At 37.2% G+C, this 22,393-nt stretch overlaps 1 protein-coding gene across 1 annotated transcript in view; it reads right to left on the bottom strand.

Moving 5' to 3' along the window:
- Positions 1–6,223: 6,223 nt before the first annotated feature.
- Positions 6,224–22,393, bottom strand: part of LOC6033726 (fibroblast growth factor receptor-like 1) — a 36,742-nt gene continuing 20,572 nt past the window's right edge. Inside the window, exons 2-5 of the mRNA XM_038248827.1 lie at positions 7,501–7,647; positions 7,334–7,443; positions 7,029–7,260; positions 6,224–6,971 (exon numbers count right to left, since the gene is read on the bottom strand). Of these exons, the coding sequence (XP_038104755.1) occupies positions 6,289–6,971; positions 7,029–7,260; positions 7,334–7,443; positions 7,501–7,615 (1,140 nt within the window). The 5' untranslated portion in view covers positions 7,616–7,647 and the 3' untranslated portion in view covers positions 6,224–6,288. The remainder of the gene's footprint in view (positions 6,972–7,028; positions 7,261–7,333; positions 7,444–7,500; positions 7,648–22,393) is intronic.

The raw sequence follows: 22,393 nt of genomic DNA, 5'->3' as shown, positions 1-22,393 counted from the left end.
TCTGCACCAGACACAGCCTGCGCTAGAGCTACAGCAAGATGTACTATTGTTCTTCTGATCTGCTTTTCTGCCAATTCGGATGCTCGTGACATGACTGTCAGGGTACCTGCAGCGTATCCTGCGAAATTGATCGACCGGGTAAGAATTTAGTTTTTAAAATTTAGCAGTGCCTCACGCCAAATGTGTTGTTTTGATTAAAATCTATGTTTTGACATTTGAGTCTCAATGACCTTGAGCAGCAACAGACTGGCTTGATGCTGTCGGAGTTGAGAATGGTGCAATTTTTCGAACATGATTTTTCAAACGGGTGTAAAATTTAAACAGGAAAGGTTAGAGATAGATTTCGAGGGACTGTTCCATGTAATTTCATAAGCAGACAAAAATCAAAATACGAGCGCAACCTGTCAAAGCTGTTGCGCCACAGGCTGATGTACACGCTAATGAAATACCACTACATTTTTGTTCGGTGCAACGGAAGTGATGCGCACTTCGGTTTGGTATCCCTTTGAAGAAGAATCAAGTAAATATTGGTCTGAAATAAAAGTTATAAATAATGTTTAAGATTTGTTTTTCCAGTTATACAATCATATTACATTTTGAATAATGTACAATGTTAGTTATAAATTATGTTTAAGGTTATTTGCATGTAGATCGTCAAAAATGTCAGAGGTTGAAATGAGCACATATTTAAACTTTCAGGGTATTAAAATAATCAATTTCATTTAACAAAACAAATTTGAAGAAATTTTGTTGTATCTTTGCCGAGATTCTGCTAATTGAAGTTAGCAGTTTCAAAAAAATGGATGCCACGATATCTCAACACTGCTTTGACCAAATCGGCTCAAAATTTTGGTGAAGACTCGTTAACTAATCCCGTGTGCATGACTTTCAAAAACTTAATTTTTAAAAAGTTAAAAATATTTTTATGTTTTTCATTTAAAAAATTCTGTTTTTGATGTTTGTATTTTTTTAACAAGCAAAATTTTAAAAAACAGGCTTCGTCATGCACACGGGATGTATCTTGGGATTCTTCATTCCAAATTTCAGCCAATTTGGTCCATCCCATCTCGAGATATCGTGGCACCCGTGAATCAATTCGGTGTTTAGAGAAAACTTTCACAAAGTTTGGCAGTTCACTTTACGCATGGCGAAATTGTGAACTTAAATCGTCTCAGTTTAGCAGCGAAATATCTTCATGAAACTTTAAAGATCACTCGAGTGATTGAAAATCATCTTTTTAGTGGATTTGGTAAATTTTCTGTAATATGAAATTTTGTGTAAATGGGTTAATGTGGATTTGTCCCTATTCAGAAGTTTGCCTCGATTCGCCCCAGTTGACAGCAGCATTTTTTTCTTTCCCCCTTCATCTGTCTGGAAAAATAAAACTTTGAATGAATTTAGATAAAATTATTAAAAACAAAAAAAGAGTTAAATAAAATGACTATCAATGATTGCTGATACCAACCAGCTTTAGCATAAAACTGAATGTTCACTCAAAACTCAGAAAAGACTCAAAAGATTTTTTGGTTTTTGCTTTTTGTCGCTTCACCCCGCAGCATGCATTGAATTATATTCCTATAATTGGTCGCAGTGGTATTAAGGCTCTACAAAAAAAAAAAATGCATTGAAAGATGATTTTTTTTTAGTTTGGGAGCAATGCATGTGAAGCGCCAAAATGAATAATCTTTTTTCTTGAGTGTGTACTGTTTTTGTCGGAGTTCAAATTGCTCCAAATTCTTGGTATGCCAGCATAATAACCGTGTAAACTCCGACTCTGTTGACAGTTGGTGAAGCACCTCGACTTGGTCCCGTGCCTGTCTGTCAAAAAGTGTTGTGTTTATTTGATTAAATTGCGTTAGAAGCTGAACAATATTTTCTCTCGCTTGTTTTCTGAAAAAAGAGGAGCTTTAATAAAATCGACGCATCCTTACCGAGTTCTGCAAATGTGCCAAAGAATCTACTGCTGGTCGATGAAATTTTCCCACGTTAGCATCGGTGAAGAAGAACCGTTGGAGTAAACCCATATCCGGCCAGCAAACACTCGAGTAGAACGCGCCCTGCTCTTTTCACCTGTTCCAGCTGGCCAAACAGGATCGGGGGTAATTTTAATCACCGTACCCGTCAAGCCGTTGGTCTTTCTATGACATCGCCGTGCTGGAGAAATAGTCTACAAAATTAATGCCTCATTGAAATGTCCACCGATTTGGAGGAACCGATCGACGCGAGAATTCCCTTTGCCAAAATGATACTTCGGATTTGAATTACAGGCTGGAGGTCAGATGTGTTTCTATTACGTGGTAAGTTGCAGGTTAAGACAGTCTACAAACGGTGTTCCATCAGCCTGGACCATCAAATCAACTTGACTTTTTCCGTCTTCCTCCAGACGCACAATTTAAATGTGCCAATGTGATGTAAACAAAGAATGTATCTTGCTCACTCATAAGTAAGCATCCACCGAAATAAGCTGAATACACCCTTTGTTGACAATTTCTCTTTGGCTCATCCTGCTCCTGATTAAACGAAATTCATTCCTTATTTACGATGTCAATTAGCCTAAAGAAAAGTTTAATACAAGTTTTTGTTTGTTTACATTTTGAAACATTGCTACAAACCTGAGTTGCAGGGATTGTTATTCAACTTCAATCCAGCATTTGTTTTGAAAACGCATCCATCTTCTTGCGCACCAAACATCTTACTGATTTGTTTTTCTACTCCTCTTGAACTGTCATTTGCAACACAAAATCATTGAAAATTAAATGCTATTTGGTTTTCAATTAGTGAATTTTACATCAGAAGTATATTTACATGCTTTTCATATTTCAAATTTCATGATTCTCCAGAAACAAAATGTTGATTTACATGAGATAAAGGGATTACGATGATTCTCATTTTACATTAAGGGTCTTTAAATGAGATACAGGGTTTTAAATTGAATTCCAAAATTACATTGAGCATATTTACATTGAAAACATGGTTTCAGTGTTGGGTAAATTTACATTTTTTTCTGTGCATGTTCCAAAAAATTTTACAGTCGAGTAACGGAAAATGGGAGAATTTTTAAAACTTTTTTAGTGTTTTTTTCGATGAAAAATACGTTTATTCGGAATTCTGAGTACGCCATCAAATCGGGCGTCTAATTTTACATAAAAGTCCCTTTGACACCAAATTTCTATCTCATCACCGTTTCAGGCTGCAAATTATTGAAAAACACCTCTTTTTTCGCATGTTCAAAAATGGAAGGGGTCGTACCGCCCCTCCGTCACGAGATATCAAAAAACGGACCTCGGTTTCACGCAAATCGAAGAGGGGTCGGGGCAACTTTTCCCGATTTCGTGTGAGTTGGTAGAGAATTACCCTTATATCTTTAATAATATTAAACAAATGCTTCTCGAACAACCCTTTTTGAAAAATTTAATTATATCAATTCAATTTTCATCCAATTTTGTCAAGGTAAACAAAAATGGTGAATTTTTTATTTTCAAATGATATAACAAAAAAAGTCGTTGAAATAAATTGTCGATAAGAAAATAGGCAATAATCATTCCATAATAGCGTAATTTTTGTTGCCCAACATATAACCAAACAATATTCCTAGTTGTGAATGCTTCAGGAATAAATATTATCTGAATTAAAACATGACATGAAATTAACAGACATAGTTCGATATGAACATTAAATTGAAATGAATAAAATCAAATAAGGTTCTCTAATTATAAGTGCCAAAAAGGTAGGAAAATGTGTACTTCCGTTTGTATTTCGGGAATTCCCGGGAAATTTACAAATTTCCCGGGAAACGGGAAATATTTTTATCCGGGAAATCCCGGGAATTCCCGGGAATTTTTTTCTCGGGACGGGAGATTTGAACGCTCTAATCAGCACTAAATCAAGTCACTATTCAGCACTAACAGCGTATTGACAGTTGCTTGTTAAAGCTAAAATGTTTTGACATGTGCACCAAAAGCGCTTTTACAACTGATTTGCAGCTATGTTTGGACTTTATAATTCAGTTTTACAGCTGGACCCCCTACTGTTGTTGTTCCATGGATAGTTAAAAGATACAGTAAATAATGAAAACAAAAATCTGAAAAGCACGTGTCACAAGTGTGTTTCGAAAGTAAATTTGTACTACGTGTCACAAGTGTGCACAGAATTCCCATACAAACTAAAGTAAGCCCAAATCAATGGTTTAATCGACTTAATCAGTATATTTTTATAAACAAAAGGTTGCATTACCGTTACAAAGTATGTGTGTACCGTCAACTGGGGTGACTTTGATAGCCCGGGGTGACATTGATAGAAATTTGATTTGGCCATTAATTTTGATAGATCCAATTTAACAATTACATTTTTGCATATATGTTCCATAATAAGCTATCCCTTAATACTCACATACTCAAAACTCTCAAAAATGTTTAAAAATTAATTTGACGGGCATTTGAAAAACCTATCGAAGTCACCCCGGGCTATCAAAGTCACCCCAGTTTACGGTACATAAATTTGTGAAAAACAAGAAAAAAAATAGCACATTTTCCAGCAACATGTATGACGTGTCACAAGTGTGCACGATCATTTTGATAATAAATTGGTCTATGTCACAAGTGTGTATTGCAATATCCGGGAAACGGAAGCGAGTTTCCAAAATCGGGTTAAAGCATCTTGTAGTGTTTGTTAAGTATAGCGGTGTATGCACTTCGGAAGGAATCGGTCAAGAAAAAAATCAAATGGGCAGCAGCAGCGAAAGCAAGCCAGAGAGGGTGAAGAAAAGCCCCAAGAAATCTCTCCCTCTCCTTTGTTCTGCTGTTCGTGAAGCTGTTTCTTGACCCCTTTCCTTCCGATCTGCATACCAGCCTTATAGCAAAACGTCATCACTAACTCATTTTCGACCAAAATGGTCTATGTCACAAGATAGCACACAGCTGACGATATACTAAAGGATAGGTAAATATTAGAAAATATGTATTTTTGAAGGAATTTTCTAATCGATTTAATGTCTTCGACGAAGTTGTTTCTATTAATGAATACTGTTTAACGAAGGTACACAAGATTTATTATTATTATTATTTTTTATTTTCGGGACGGATGGTGTAGCGGTGAGCGTGGTTGCATGGACTAACCTATGGTGGGCCATGGTGGTTGCCTCTCACCCAGTTGGCCTGAGTTCGATCCCAGTCGTCTCCCTGGGTCCTGTCTCGAAGGAGTCTCTGGTAGGCAGTTTGACTAACAATCCAAAGGTCGTCGAATCCCGTGATGTTTCAATAATCAAGCTTTCGGACATCTATAGTTTCGAGTAGGAATCTTGAGCAGGGGGATTATTTGGTGCAAGTGCAAATATTTATTGTTTTCTTTGAACAAGATTCTACTAGAAAAACGGGAATGGCAGTGGCAATGAATCATTGTGAAATAATATTTAAGAATGTTATCAATTTTTGCTCTCGGAGAATAATTTCAGTAAACTCTGATGCACAATAGATGCTAATGCTATTGTTTGATTCACTCAGTAACTACATAGACGTAAGATTTAGACTCGCAGTCGCTAAAATGCTGTCCGTGGAGAAAGAAGACGAGATCTGCGAGGCATAGAGGTATCTGGACGAATTTGAACATCAAGATGGACGTTTTGAAGAGATTCCGAAGGAGACCGTTTTAATAATTACACAGAAGAAAGCAATTTCCGCACCACTCTGATCATCGAGGCGCTTAACACCTCCGAAAAGCATTAGATATGTGACCATGTGTACAAGGTGTCCGAAAATGCCAGTTGCGTAAACTTCGATTCCAAAGATACGACAGGCAACTTTAACGATGAGGGTGACTTTCACTACGATGCCGGCTAAAGTGAATATGACGGCTTCGACATTTGAGCGTGGCACGGATTATGACATTATACAAAATAACGGTCTCCTCGAAGGCGAGCCCACCTTAGGAAACTCCCGCACTTTCCACTGTTATTGAAGATCATCTTACAACGCTTTCCTTTGAACACGCAATAATACAAAATCAACGAGGCAAGCAGCAACTACTTTCGGAGGTATTTATGTATAATTTGGATAAGAAGGTAAGAATAAAAATTTGTAGTTAGAAACATTTAATAATAACAAAATCGAATAAAGATAGATATTTTAAAGGAAATATGAATACTCATCATTTACCGAAGTCCTAGAGGATTGCTCTAAAGTGCAGCTGATAAGTGGCAAAGATGATCAAAGAGAAATCAACACTCCAATAAAATTTAATTTATTTTATTAAAATATCACTTTGGTACAGCTTTGCATCCGATTGATGCGGATTCTAAATCATATTGATTTTCTCGTACACGTGTGAACCTTCGTAGCTAAGGTTCCGGGCGTGCCTTCCTTTGGTACTGTTAGAGATGCTTCTCACGGGTGTCCTACGCTCTAGAGCCATGCTCTCGGTTGACCTAGGATACGCAGGCAAACTCACAACCTCTTTGTCACGAGCATTACGTCGTCTTGTCACCAGAAAGCATACCCATACGGCCAGCGGGATCAGGGCGAGCCCCAGGGGAATCAAAAACAGCACCAGCAGATCTACCACGCTGGTCGTTCCGGTGCTCACCGGCGATCCGTTGGCGTGGACCACGCTAACGTACGCATCCGCTGTATTGACCCCACCGTAGTTGATGCCGACGCACACGTAGATACCGACGTCTCGTCCGGACACGTTGTACAGGATCAGCTTGCTGAGGTAGATGTCGGTGGAGAGGAGTCGCTCGCCGGACGATGGGACCAGCTCGTATGAGTTCTCCAGGTATCGGATCGACTTGTTCTCGTTGAAGTTGTGATCTTCGAGGGGGTTGTCGACGTTCAGCCGGCGGAACCACTTGATCGTGGGATGAACCTTGCTGTGAACGCGACATTGCAGCACCACGTGGGATTCCAGCAGGGCGGTCGTGTTAGCTGGCAGATTGTCCAGCAACTCTGGGGCGGCAACGGATTCGTCCAGGATGGATTCTGAAAGTAGACGGGATGAGACTTGGAACTCGGTGTTAGTATGGTGAAGAATCTTACTGATCACATCCAGCTGGAATATCCGAATCAACTGAATGTCCAGCTGAGTTTGGTTGTCCGTCCGGTAGGGGTGAATGCTGCACCGATACAGCCCCGAATCGGCTTCGGAGGCGTTCCGGATCGAAAGCGTGACGCGACACCGCTTGCCCTCGCAGTCCACCGGATGCCACGGGATGTGATCCAGCTGGTCACGGTTGTGGCACGAGGTGCGGTTGATCCCTTCGCCACAAGGCTGCGAAAATAGCAAAGAAAAAAACATTTGTGCAACAGATGGCGTTGTTTGGTGATTGCGCCTGAAGGTATACCTTGAAGAACCACTGCACATCAGAGGCGTTCATGTGATCTGTGTGGTAGTCTTTAATGCCACATCGCAGACGAGCCTCGGAGCCTGCTGGACATTGTGTCAGCTTCAGAACTGGGTAGAATGGAAAGATGATGATTTAAGGATTTTGTTTGATAGAGTTACACTTACTTTCGTTATCACTGTGAGGTGTGGAACCCCGTGAACTATTCACCACGGTTAAGAGGTAGCAATGAAGAACTGCGATGGTGGTGAGCACAACGAACCAGTTGCACGATGTGATCATCTTCGGTGTGTTACATCATCTACTCTAAACATCTGCAACAAAACGGAAAACAAGCTCTCTTAAATCGTATAACTACAGGCGCAACAGTCATAAATAATCAAAGAAAATGACGCAAATTGCGTTACGTTGCCTGTTGCCCACATTTAGGCGGTAATTATTTCCCCGTATTACAAACCATAATTTAAGATCGCAGCTTCCGGTCTGCTGTTGCGCGTAATAGAACCGTCGTTGGGGGAGAAAAACAAACCCAAAAGGCCATAAAGATTCCCTTCCCTCCGCCCCACTGCTGTGGTGATTGTGAGGGTGGTTGTAATGAATTTTCCGCCTGGTAGAGCAACCCCCCAACAGGAGTCAGAAGTCGCGGAGGGTCAAGGAAAAGATGTAGAACATGGTCGGCGAACTGTGTCTGTTTAAATATTTAGGGAAAAATTAGTTGTTGCCATTTTGCGCGGGGGTTGGAAAAAGGGACATCTGAGCTTTTTGGAGGCGTTTAGCGGGATAATTCGTGCTGTAAATCGATTTTCACTAGGCGATGGGACTGCAAAAAAAGAGCGATGGTTGTCACGCTTCAGATTGGCTGTTGTTTCGTAGTTGATTTTGAGCTGGTGTTGTATGTAAAATTGCTGGAAGTGATTATTTATTCACGACGGAGGTTGGTTACACTTTTCGAGCTGTTGTAAACATCGAATGGAAGAAAGGCAAAAGTATGAACAGTAGAGGTTAGAGAGGAAAGTTAAAATTTGAAAATGACAGGGTTTTTATTGACAGCGACAGCGTTTTTTTACAGACTCGATTTAAAAACTAGAAACTAAAAACTAAAAACTAAAAACTAGAAACTAAAAACTAAAAACTAAAAACTACAAACTAAAAACTAAAAACTAAAAACTAAAAACTAAAAACTAAAAACTAAAAACTAAAAACTAAAAACTAAAAACTAAAAACTAAAAACTAAAAACCAAAAACTAAAAACTAAAAACTAAAAACTAAAAACTAAAAACTAAAAACTAAAACTAAAACTAAAAACTAAAACTAAAAACTAAAAACTAAAACTAAAAACTAAAAACTAAAAACTAAAAACTAAAAACTAAAAACTAAAAACTAAAAACTAAAAACTAAAAACTAAAAACTAAAACTAAAACTAAAAACTAAAAACTAAAACTAAAACTAAAAACTAAAAACTAAAACTAAAAACTAAAAACTAAAAACTAAAAACTAAAAACTAAAAACTAAAAACTAAAAACTAAAAACTAAAAACTAAAAACTAAAAACTAAAAACTAAAAACTAAAAACTAAAAACTAAAAACTAAAAACTAAAAACTAAAAACTAAAAACTAAAAACTAAAAACTAAAAACTAAAAACTAAAAACTAAAAACTAAAAACTAAAACTAAAAACTAAAAACTAAAAACTAAAAACTAAAAACTAAAAACTAAAAACTAAAAACTAAAAACTAAAAACTAAAAACTAAAACTAAAAACTAAAAACTAAAAACTAAAAACAAAAACTAAAAACTAAAAACTAAAAACTAAAAACTAAAAACTAAAAACTAAAAACTAAAAACTAAAAACTAAAAACTAAAAACTAAAAACTAAAAACTAAAAACTAAAAACTAAAAACTAAAAACTAAAAACTAAAAACTAAAAACTAAAAACTAAAAACTAAAAACTAAAAACTAAAAACAAGTTACAAAAAGAGGATTTTTTCAGCACGAGTCGTACATTTAAAATACGAAGAGTGCTGAAAAAATCAAGTTTTGCAACGAGTTCCATACAATTTTTTTTGCAATTCCAAAAAACACACACTGAGTGAAATTTTATGTCAAATTTTTGATGTATTTTGTCAATAAATCGTTTGAATCAAAAAAATGTTGAAAAGTGTTACTTTTCGAAACAAGTGCTGAAAAGTTCAACTTTTCAGCATCCATTTGAGTGCTGAAAAGTAGAACTTTTCAGCATTTATTTTGAAAAGTGTTGTTATTCGATTCTGTTATTTTTGGTACAGAAAAGTAGGCTATTTCGTCGTTTAAGAATGACAGGAAAAGTAAGTAGTTTCACGACGGAATTGCAAAAAAAAAAATACTTTTCACAAACATCAAAATATAACAGGTAATTTTTTGCCGAGGTGATTTTGCTTCATGAAATTAAAAATATTTTCAAACATTTTCAACATTTAAGTCTGAAAACATCTATAACTTAAATAAGTGCACATTAACAAAACAAGGAAAAAATAATTTATTTTCAATTGAAAATATTACTTTCATCTAAAATAAATCATAATTTTTCAGAAAATATTAACATTAAAACCAGTTTTTCAACATCTTTAACTATAGCGCAAAAGAAACCTCTTTTGGTCGCCTAAACAAATTAAAAAGTCGTAAATAAAAGAAAACGTTTTTTGTGAATTCAACTTTTAGTAAAAAAAGTAAACAAAGAAGAAGTACCCACACAATAAAAAAGGTAGTCAATCTGCCCCAGTGATTTGAGAGCGAGACACTACGACACGTTGTTCGACATGTGTTTCTACTTCCACACCAAATATAATACACGTGATTGATTCCACCCAGTCTGGAAACCCCAACGTTCCCCCCTTTCAAGGCCGTGCTTTTCTTCTGCATTTCCCAGATTACCTTTAGTCCTTTTCCACCGAAGGGTTTCCCAGAAGAACCAGCTCGAGCATAAATCATGCGATTAAATTTGACAGTTAAACCGTCGTTTTCATCGCACCTTGCGCCCCTCAGGTCGCGGGATTTTCTCCTCCCGATGATGTTCGTCTGATCCCTTGGGAGAACCCTTGTCTGGGAGTTGATCCCAGGTGCTGTCAGAAGTACTTCACTGATAGGAACTTCCAGGCTACCCTACACGAGTAAATCAAGGGGAAAAACTGCTGTCCGAAGTGAAAATTGCGAGCGCATGAAGCAAAAGTGTTGTAACAGAGCATCATTTAAGGCGCACAATACGCCTACCTTTAGGCGTTAACAAAAATGCTGCAAAATCACCAGCCAGTTATTTCCAGCTGCTTAACGCAAACAAATTTAATTTTGAACCCCCGCAAAGGTTACGATCGAGTCGAAAATATGCGCTCCCTCCCATATCCGCCCACGTGCCATCATTTATCAATCGACAGCAACAACAACAACAACGAAAAATAAATTGAAAAGGCGTAAATAGAGCGTGCTAAACAGCATTTTCACCAAGTCACACACTCACGCGCACAAACACCTCTTGTGCAAGTCGTTGAACCGTGGGTTTTCCGATTTTCCTCGTTTGGATGCGTCTTGACAAAATACGAATAACGAACAACACACAACACGGCGGTGCTACATCACACCTTCTGCTAACATACAGATATACAAAAAAAAAAAAAAAAATACTCGCCTGAAGTGGCAATTTTCCGCTTCTGGAGGTGTTCAATGATGGGATTCGATCGTTTTGATTCATTATTTGAGAGATTAGTGCTCAAATAAGGTGGAGCTTAACCCTGAACTGTGAATGTCTTTTTTAAAACAAATTTTAAGTAAATTCTAGCTTAGACGGTTAAAATTTATTACTGATCAAGGTTTAAAAAATGACATTTTTTCTGGGGTCAACTTTGACTGTGTTTTTCACTAATATATTCTATATTATATGTAAAAAAAAGTATTCAGAAATTGTTGAATCAACCATACTGTCGCTCAAATCAAGTCCGTCCCATATGTAATTTTGTCAATATTGAGTTAGTGATGCAGTTTGATTCGAAATCATGTAAACTATCAGAAAAACTAATAAACTTAAGTACCTTGTTCCAGAAAACCGTAGAAAATTAACTTTTTCGTGAAATTCTAACACGTAACTTTATGAGCGGGACTAACTTGACTTGCATTTTCTTTGCTTGATGTTTTTACAGATATGGGACGGACTCGATTAGAGCGGCAGCATGAGGGTGGCTCGACGTGATCGATTTTATAGAGCAGGCATTTTCCGGTCCCATTTGGGCCCCTAAACAACCCTCCAAAATTTGGGAGCGATTGGATTTGATCCGGCTTTCCGCAAAGCGATTTAAATTTGTATGGAAATTTGTATGGGAAACCCCTCTTTTTTACATTTTGATTTTTATAATTTTCATTTTTCACTCAATTTAAAAACTAATACCGTTGAAGTTTGAAGTATAGCCCTGAATGTCTTCTAAAACTTTCCCGAAGAATGTATGATCCTATCTTGCTTCTGGAAAAAGAAACTGAGTTTTTAAAAGAGGCATTTCAAAATAAGTGCTGAAAATCATATTTCTTGCCAACACTGCCAGTACTACGGTAGATATTTCGAAATCTTATTTTTAAACGTAATAAGGAAGCAACCTAGCAAAAGTTTTTTTTCTTAACTTATTTTTATTAGGTCCTTTTAGGTGCTGTGACCAGGTTGGGACCGAGGATCAGTAAAACAATATATAATAACAAAAAAAAAAAACAAAAACAACTCCTTAAATTCCATACTTGGAGATAGAGGGTGACGAGCGGGAATTCCCGGGAAAAATTTCCAGGGAAATCGACCATTTTTGAACCTCTCGATTCCCGGGAAATTCGGTCGAGACTCCCGGGAAATGTTATACTTATAAATATCGAAGCAAAATTATATAAACTAATCAGAATAATATTTGAAAAAAATTGTTTAGAACATTGGAAGTTCAATGTTTGCTGTCCAAGTTCGAATAAACCAATGCTTCTCTGATCTTCTTATTCAGAAAGTTTAAAATTTAACTTAACAAAAAATTCCAATGACTATAATTGAGAGAAGCCAAAAACAATTGGACCCCAAAATTTATCTTGATGCATACTTAGCACTTACACCCCAAAAATAAAATCTAAAGTTTTTTTTTTTAAATTATTTTTATTTATTATTTCTAACTAAATCAAAATAGGTCCAATTTCCATATCCTCTATCGAGCATAGCAATCCTCATAATCTATTTTTAATCCTCCCTAGGATAATTTCTCTGTATCAAGGTTTTTTTTTCTTTTTTGATGTCAACAAGCCATTTTGTGTTTCGCGTCAACTTCAATATTCAATTATATTTTGGAAAAAAACACTCTGTCAATCTTTGTAATTGTGAACATTCGGATTTTCCTGATAACTGTAAATAGTTCTTCAATGACCTGACCTTAAAATTAAAAAAAAACAAGTTAAAATTGTTGTTTTGAGTCGTTGTTTATCATAATGGCAATATCTCGATACTGGGAAATTATATATTAGCTATTTTTTACTTCACAAAAATCTAATAAGAAGTTCATGCAATAAGCTTGTGAAACTTTTGAAAAATCACTGAGTGCGAATAAAGATTCGTTAACATTTTAAACTACAATTTTGAGTCCCAAAAAGCACAAGAAGCGATCTTGTATTTGCAGACTCAGAAAAAAAATTCAGAAAGAATAAAAAAGGTAAATATAGTTCCTCAGATAAATAGAATACTGAAGTTAAGGTTTCATAGAATAAGTATAAATTAAATGTAACTTAATTGATTGAAAAGTAACAATATTTTTATATTTCCTTTTTAAATTTTTGCCACTATTGACATAGAAAAAAAAAACTCCCGGGTCCCGGGAATTCCCGGGAAATGCCCAAATTTAACTCTCGATTCCCGGGAAATTGAAAATTTCGAGAATCGTCACCCTCTTCTTGGAGATCATGTAACTGACGAGGGTTACTTGGTCCAAGCGGGTCTTGCAGGTCTTGAACCTGCCGATGTACTCGGAGAAAATCCCCCACAGCTCAGCCGAACTGTTGACCACCTCCCCGGCTTCTTCTTTCGAGGCTCCACCGTCTCGGGAGCCACTGCTTCCTTGGCTGCTTCCTGCAGGTCGAGGGCGATCCTTCGTTTTTCCGTCCGGAACTGCGCCCGGCAGCGGAGGGAACTCCGCCGGCGTGAACGCCGGAACTGCTGGACTCTGTTTCTCCGCCTTCCTTGCCGGCGGTTTTGGTTTCGACGTCTGCTGTCGCCGCTGGATGAAATCCGCACGCTTGGGGCAGCTGCGGTCCGTGGCTTCGTGGGCTCCAGAGCAGTTGGCGCAACGCTTTGGCTGGGCTTCCTGGACTTCGCACTCGTCCGTCTTGTGGGGACCCCCACAGTTGTTGCACCTCCCCTTGAGGTGACAGTTTCTGGTTCCACGACCCAGCTGCAAGCAGTTCTTGCACTGGGCCACATTCGGCCGCTTATTCCGGTAGGCCTCCCACCGGATGATAGTGCTTGCCACAACTTTCATTGCAGAGAGCTTCTTCAGATTGGTGTATCCCTTGGGGAAGACCACAATGTACGGAGTTTCGCCCACGGTAGACTTTTCCTTCCGCTTGATGACATGCACCTCCAGCGCGTCCAGCTTGAGATCCCTCTTCAACAGGTACTTGACCTCGTCCGGTTTCAGTTCATCAGGTAAACCACGAAGAACTACCCGATGATTTCGTTCGCTCCGCCGTTCGAGGGTGTAGAATTCCACTTTCTTCTTCTTGAGGAGCTCTTGCAACTTATCAAAATCTTTGACAGAGAAGCAGGTCACCTTGGTTCCAAATCGGGTTAGTTTGTAAATCGGGTTGAATCCAAATTTACAACTTTCCACTATTGCCACGAGCTTGTAAAAATCCGTGGTGCTCTTCACCACCAAAGGTGGTTGCTTTTGTTTACCTGCCGACTGACCGGGTGGTGGAACCACCGGGGCGTCTCCTCCTGCTGGGCTGGCATTGTTGTTGTTTTCGTTTTCCGCTAGCGGGATGAACTTGTTGTTATTGAGCACATTCTGCTCCACTTTTCCTTCCCCGACGACAGCTCCGGTGATCTCAGGGGTCTTCTTCCGCTTCCGATTTCCGGGGATGAGTTGAAAATCATCCGTCTCGGAGGTCTCTTCCACCTCCATCCGTCAAACAACTCGAGGCACGATGCCTTTAGCGCGCACGTCACACACGTCTACTCTCTCGGAGCTGTCAGAGCCAAGTGTAGGAAAAGTTGTTGTATATGAATGTGGCTTTTATTTAAAATTATTGACATGCAGGGTGGCACATCTACAGGGTGTCAACCCATTTCTAGCTTCTGTTTAAGACCTACAAATCGCAAGTTAGGCCTGCCACGCAAAAAGAGGCTGATCAAAAATTCGTAAAAAGTCAGTTTTTCACATAAAATTTCCTGGGGAATCGATTGCACTTGATTGAAAACACGGTAAAAAAATTTCGACCATCTTTATTATTTTTTTTATTTGGCTCAAACTTTGTGGAGGCCTTCCCTATCACCAAAGAAGCCATTTTGTGTTATTGGTTCACCCATACAATTTTGGCAGCTGTTCATACAAAAATGGTACGTAAATATTAAAAAAAAAATCTGTAACTTTTCAAGAATTTTTTTTTTGACACCAAGTCTTCGGCCAAGTTGCTCATTTTTTAACACTTTTTGTTTCCATTGATTTGTAAGAATGTCTAGATGATCCTAAAATTTTGCAGAACTTGATTTGAACAATCTGTAATGTCTGCGACCGAAAACATCGTTCCACCTTTTTTAAAACGACTGCTCCGCGGATTTTTTGGCGATTTTTTAACACGTGAAAAAACAAGTATGAACGATGTTTTTGATCGCAAAAACTACAGATTTGACGAAATTAAGTTCTGCAAAGTTCTAGAATTATCTAGACATCCTAACAAATCACTGGAAAGAAGAATCATCTTGATTGGTTGAGTAAAGACCGAGAACCATTGAGTTGAAGAAGTTTGGAATTTTCGACGAGTTATGATTTTTTTTAATAGTGATTTTAGTAGAAGAAATGTTGTACTTAAAATTTTTGACCATCATTTTTTATGTAAACTTGAAATTGCAAGATCGCAAGATTTCTTCCTCCCCTGTAGATTCAGAAATGTATTGTTGTTTGAACACTCGTGCTCAAACTCAATGCAATTCAACGAATAATCTTTGCGGTTAACTTAACGCAGTTGGCCTGGCCGCTTTAACGTTTGCGATGTTTCAAAGCAATTTATTGCATTGGGGCACTGCAATTGTTAATAATGACAAGAGGATGCTAGGCGTTAATCAACCTAAGGCATTTTCCAGGATGCCCTCGAAAGACTGGCTGCGCTAGGGTTAGATTAGATTAGATTAGAATTGAATTTGCAAGATCGGAAACTGTTTTTAATCATGCGCAATCGATTCCCCAGGAAATTTTATGTGAAAAACTGACTTTTTACGAATTTTTGTTCAGCCTCCTTTTGCGTGGCAGGCCTAGTTTGCGATTTGTACCCTTTTACAGTGATCAAAAGGTCTTAAACAGAAGCTAGAAATGGGTTGACACCCTGTAGATGTGCCACCCTGTCTTCCAACCATGTCAAAATTTCTTGGAATAAGTAGCTTAACAACTTTTCCTAAGACACCAACGCTTTAAAAGGTCACCAGTAAAAGTTAGGGCTTGGTTGACACCCTGTAGGTGTGTCACCCTGCATGTCAATAATTTTAAATAAAAGCCACATTCATATACAACAACTTTTTCTAAGACACGATTTTGCTAGGTTGCTTCCTTATTACGTTTAAAAATAAGATTTCAAAATATCTACCGAAGTACTGGCAGTGTTGGCAAGAAATATAATTTTCAGCACTTATTTTGAAATGCCTCTTTTAAAAACTCAGTATCTTTTCCCAGAAGCAAGATAGGATCATACTTTCCTGGTCAGTCCATTTTGAAATTTTCCCATACAACTTCAAGCCACACTAGGCAGCATACTGTGCCTATAAACCTTTTAAACAATTTAAATGAAGATGGTTTCGTTTTAGAGAAAAAATGCGAAAAATTCAAAAATTAAAAAGTGGCTGCCAAAAATCTTTAAAGACGGAAGATAACGATATGAGGTGGTAGTATTAGCTACATACTATCAGAAACAAACATAAACTAAACGGGATAAATGCAAATATTAATACTAAAAATGAAACAAGAAAAACATAAGACAAGAGAGGAAAGTTTTTCGTAGAACAAAATTTGCTTAAAAAAATAAAAATATAAAATGAAAAAAATTAAGCAGTAGAGGGTTAACAAAATTTTAGGAAAAAATAATTACAAAACCGAACATTAGTCGTAAATTTCACAGCAATCATCTTTTCCTAATAAAGCAAACCAATTATGTATTAAATGCTCACAAAATCCTAAAATCCGTCCATGCTCGAAATTTTCCCATCGCGTTTTATGGTGGGCCCACTTCCCGGAATAAATTGCCCACCTTGCAACAGGTGCCCGCAACAGTTGTACATAATTCAATGTCATTATCATTAGGAGATAAGCATCAATCTTTTCAGCTTAGGCACGCGCTGCTGCTACATTTCCCGAAAACTCCCGGACGGCACGAGCGTTGGTGGGTGCTTTCCCAGAAAATGTGTTAAGAGTTGTATTATTATTAGAAGGAAAAACTGTTTTCTTCGAAAAATTCCAAAATCTGATGAAATTTAGGAAAAAAATTAATTAAAAAATGGATTGCTAATTCTATATTTTTTTAGCATTCTTCAAAACCCACAAAATTTAGCAAAATTTCCGTTTAGCAAAGATCCTCCCAACCTTGTCACGTCGTAAATCAGTGAGGCGGCAAATTGTGCTCAAGTGGCCAGTCGTTATCCGGTGGGGAGATTTTTTCTCTCTCCCGACCGCCAAATGTAATGGGAATGAATTGGCACTTTTGTTGTCCCCGTTTTTTTTTCGTGGCATTTTCCGAAATGGGACGGAAGCTGAAACCCCGCCCCACCCGGAAAAGCGTATATAAATAATGATTTTCCAAAGGATTTCAAGTGGCATCCTTCACCGACGAAAAAAAAAAACGAGATTTTGATTTATGGGCTGCTTTCCATCCCGGTCAGGGTTTCGGGGCTATTCTTTCTAACAAGTAAAGGTGGTTTGCTGATGCTTGGTAAAGGTTGTAAATTTTTGAAGAGTGCCATTTTTACGAGTTCCGAGATTTAAGGGCGAGTGGAAAATGACGATGATAAAAAATATGTTTCTATTTTTATTCTAAATTAGGACGTTGGAAATTACTGCGAGAAGCAAAGATGTCCAATGAAAATTGCATGGACTAAATAGATTAGGAGAAATTTCTATTGAAGTTCGGTAAACAGCAGAACTTTGAATTGCCAGCATCCTTGAGCATGCACGGATTTTGAATGAAAAGAAAATATGATTTGATTCAAACCGCACTAATTCTCCATATACAGATACACTTTGGAGAAAAACCATTCGGCCTTGTCTAAATATTTTAGAAAAAATCAAAGTGCATGTGTTTCTGGGAGTTAATGCTTCCCCTCGAGTTGAGCCTGAGCTGATTTTTTTTGTAATTTTGTGTAGGTAAGAGTTATTTGAGGAAATTAAAATAGTTTGGGAAGCAGTGGTTTTAAGGTTTTGCTCGTTGATTCTTTTTAAACGTCCAAAAGCGACGTGCGACAAGCTTACTTTATCGCGACGAAATTGTTCGTTTCCTTGAAGAGGATTTTGTCAATCTTCCAAGACAAATCGACTACCCATTTGTCGAAGGATTCCCAAATCGGAATCAACTTAACGTCCATATAATTCGTCTCGCTTTCCCTTTCCATGGAGGTGGAAAAAATGCGGGAAACCCGCTTGAAACCTCCCACTTTGGCCCGGATTGTCTGTCCTCGGGATAGATTCCCAGAAGCCGATAGTAAACGCCATGAATGGTCCTTGGGTCGTTTTTCAACCCCCTTTCCCTCCTATCAGGATGTCGGTGTCATGTCCGCCTACAACGGCATCCGGCAAAAAGGAAAATCCAGGTGGCAAGTCTATAGATCCTTGCCAGCCGTCTCAGCACGCACTCCGGCGTGTGTTTGTACGGCTTGACTTGACCCAAAGCTCTTCGTCAACGTGAAAGCGCTACCGAGGACTGCCAGAGTGGATCATCCAAGAAGCCCCCCGTTCTTTGTCCGCTGGATGATGGAGTGAGAAAAATAAGTAGTTCTTCTTTCCGAGGCTTGCCCAGGTGTAAGCAGATGAAAATGGTTGAACACGAGGGATGTTCAAAGAATTTGAAATGGAGTTTTTGTTTGTGCGAACCATGAAATCCTGGTAATGCTTCTCAATCTTGTTCCGCATTTTACCCAAGTTTACAAAATTTATGTGGAATTCATAAAGTTATGGCATACCTATATCCAAATTGGTGAGCTCTTGTGTTTAGACGGCTTCCTTGTTTTGTAACTACACCCAAAGTTAAAGAACGAGGTGATAGTCCTCACGAAAAGAAACGTGAGGAAAGTAGTGACCCGAGCAGACGGAAATAACTTGGGAAGGTCAGTTTTTGATATTGTGAGAAGATCGAAATATGTTATTGGGATGATCGGATTAGTTGTTAAAATAACAAAAATCAATAACAAAGATTTGTTCGAAGAATAACTTAAACTGTTATTATGTTGTTATTGCAATAACAAACCAATAACACAGAAGGAATCATGAAGGAATAACAAGATTTGTTATTTTGTGCGGAGAGGTGGAGCAGCATAATAACAAAAAATGTTATTGAACTGGTATGTCTCCATAACAAAAAAAGTTATTGTTTTGGTTTATTTGTAATTTGCAAATAAACCTGCAGTTGCCATAACTCCTTTGTACTAGTCAGAGCTGCAGAGTCGGGTACCTCCAAGCGACTTTGAATCCATATTTTGAAGACAACTCCGACTCTGGATGCAGGATATGACGTCAACAACGACTTCAGCTCTCTAAAAATACTCGACTTCACATATTCCGACTCCAAGTAAAAGTTGCTGAAAATTTGCTGAATCCGATGCAGTCTCCGAGGTCTCACTGCAGCTCGAACTTCAACGTCAGCTCCGACTTCCTGGCTCTGTGAAAATAATAACAGTTTTTGTTATTCACACATCAAAAATTCTCAATAGATAAATCAATTCCGTTAGGGAATATAACAAAATTAAAAAAAAAATAACTCTCAAAAGTTAATTTAATCGGATTAATTTTAGCTTGAAACCCCATTTCATGGTGAAATAAATGACCCCGATAAATTATTTCATAGTTCTAGCCAATTTTAGTAAAATCCCCAAGGGGGTATATCAAATAATTAAAAAAATCAACTTTCAAAATTTCAACTTTTTAGAATAATTTTAGCTTAAGGACCCCATTTCATGGCCAAAATAATGACCCTGACGAAATTGGTCAAAATTATCCCATAGTTTTAACCATTTTAAACAAAGTCCTTTAGGGGTAATATCAAATAATTAAAAAAATCAACTTTCAAAATTTCAACTTTTCAGAATAATTTTAGCTTAAGGACCCCATTTCATGGCCAAAATAATGATCCCGACGAAATTGGTCAAAATGATCTCATAGTTCTAGCCAATTTTAGCAAAGTCCCTAAGGGGGTATATCAAATAATTAAAAAAATCAACTGTCAAAATTTCAACTTTTCAGAATAATTCTAGCTTAAGGACTCCATTCCATTGCCAAAATAATGACCCTGACGAAATTTGTCAAAATTATCCCATAGTTCTAGCCAATTTTAGCAAAGTCCCTTGGAGGGTATATCAAATAATTAAAAAAATCAACTTTCAAAATTTCAACTTTTCAGAATAATTTTGGCTTAATGACCCCATTTCATGTCCAAAATAATGACCCTGACGAAATTGGTCAAAGTTATCCCATAGTTCTAAACATTTTAAACAAAGTCCTTTAGGGGTAATATCAAATAATTAAAAAAATCAACTTTCAAAATTTCAACTTTTCAGAATAATTTTTGCTTAAGGACCCCATTTCATGGCCAAAATAATGATCCCGACGAAATTGGTCAAAATTATCCCATAGTTCTAGCCAATTTTAGCAAAGTCCCTTAGGGGGTATATCAAATAATTAAAAAAATCAACTGTCAAAATTTCAACTTTTCAGAATAATTCTAGCTTAAGGACTCCATTCCATTGCCAAAATAATGACCCTGACGAAATTTGTCAAAATTATCCCATAGTTCTAACCATTTTAAACAAAGTCCTTTAGGGGGTATATCAAATAATTAAAAATATCAACTTTCAAAATTTCAACTTTTCAGAATAATTTTGGCTTAATGACGCCATTTCATGTCCAAAATAATGACCCTGTCGAAATTGGTCAAAGTTATCCCATAGTTCTAAACATTTTAAACAATGTCCTTTAGGGGGTATATCAAATAATTAAAAAAATCAACTGTCAAAATTTCAACTTTTTAGAATAATTTTAGCTTAAGAACCCCATTTCATGGCCAAAATAATGACCCTGACGAAATTGGTCAAAATTATCCCAAAGATCAAAACATATTTAACAAAAGAAAAAATAATAACAGATTGTGTTATGGACACTTAGAAACTTTTCCATTTGTGCGATTAATGGTAATTCTATTTCTAAGTCAGTATATCGAACGAATAACAAATTTTGTTATTAGGAGAGTTTTTGAAATGTATAACATTTCCTCTTATTAGCGTGTTATTAAACATTTTCAATATAATATCACTTCAATACCACATTTTGTTATTTTATCAGAAGTTGTTATTATTTTTTCTTCTTGAAGTTGAACTTCAGGATAAAATAATAACACTTTTTGTTATTTTAACAGGATTTGTTATTGAAATATTATTAATTTTGTTATTACCGTCTGCCCGGGGAGAGTATCTCGCGTGTTCATTCGTTCATTGGAACAGTTTATCCTATTGAGTGGCTTATATGGACAAATGACCGCCATTTAGTTACCGAACCATGGTGGCCCATACGGCAAAGGCACGGTTCAATATGCCGAAGGTTTTGGGTTCGAGTCTCGGTACCGGTTCATTTTTTTTTGATAGATGAACTTTTTTTGAAGATGAATTATGAGTAAAGTACTCTCGGTAATTTCGGGATTTATCCTCTCCGTCCGCACACAGTACCATTTTACTACCTAATCGTGCTCTTTATCCTCTCGTATGCCGATACCCAGTTCTGGGTGTATAGAAGCAAGCGTTGACTATTGAACCAATACTTTATTAACCTCCACGAGATGTAACAATGTAGATCGACAGATATTAGACAAACACTAGATGTTTTTAACATTCTTTCAATGTGATGTTATGTAAGAATTTTCCCTTCTTTTGTTAATCAGTTGACTTTTGTGACTAAATTCTACAAAATTTTACCATAATGCAGAATGATTATTTTCAAAGAACCCGAGCAGACGGAAATAACTTGGGAAGGTCAGTTTTTGATATTGTGAGAAGATCGAAATATGTTATTGGGATGATCGGATTAGTTGTTAAAATAACAAAAATCAATAACAAAGATTTGTTCGAAGAATAACTTAAACTGTTATTATGTTGTTATTGCAATAACAAACCAATAACACAGAAGGAATCATGAAGGAATAACAAGATTTGTTATTTTGTGCGGAGAGGTGGAGCAGCATAACAACAAAAAATGTTATTGAACTGGTATGTCTCCATAACAAAAAAAGTTATTGTTTTGGTTTATTTGTAATTTGCAAATAAACCTGCAGTTGCCATAACTCCTTTGTACTAGTCAGAGCTGCAGAGTCGGGTACCTCCAAGCGACTTTGAATCCATATTTTGAAGACAACTCCGACTCTGGATGCGGGATATGACGTCAACAACGACTTCAGCTCTCTAAAAATACTCGACTTCACATATTCCGACTCCAAGTAAAAGTTGCTGAAAATTTGCTGAATCCGATGCAGTCTCCGAGGTCTCACTCCAGCTCGAACTTCAACGTCAGCTCCGACTTCTTGACTCTGTGAAAATAATAACAGTTTTTGTTATTCACACATCAAAAATTCTCA

Source organism: Culex quinquefasciatus, chromosome 1 (assembly GCF_015732765.1).
Source record: "Culex quinquefasciatus strain JHB chromosome 1, VPISU_Cqui_1.0_pri_paternal, whole genome shotgun sequence".
NCBI lineage: Eukaryota > Metazoa > Arthropoda > Insecta > Diptera > Culicidae > Culex > Culex quinquefasciatus.
Note: the sequence above shows the minus strand (reverse complement) of the source record. Positions and strands in the feature narration are given on the sequence as shown.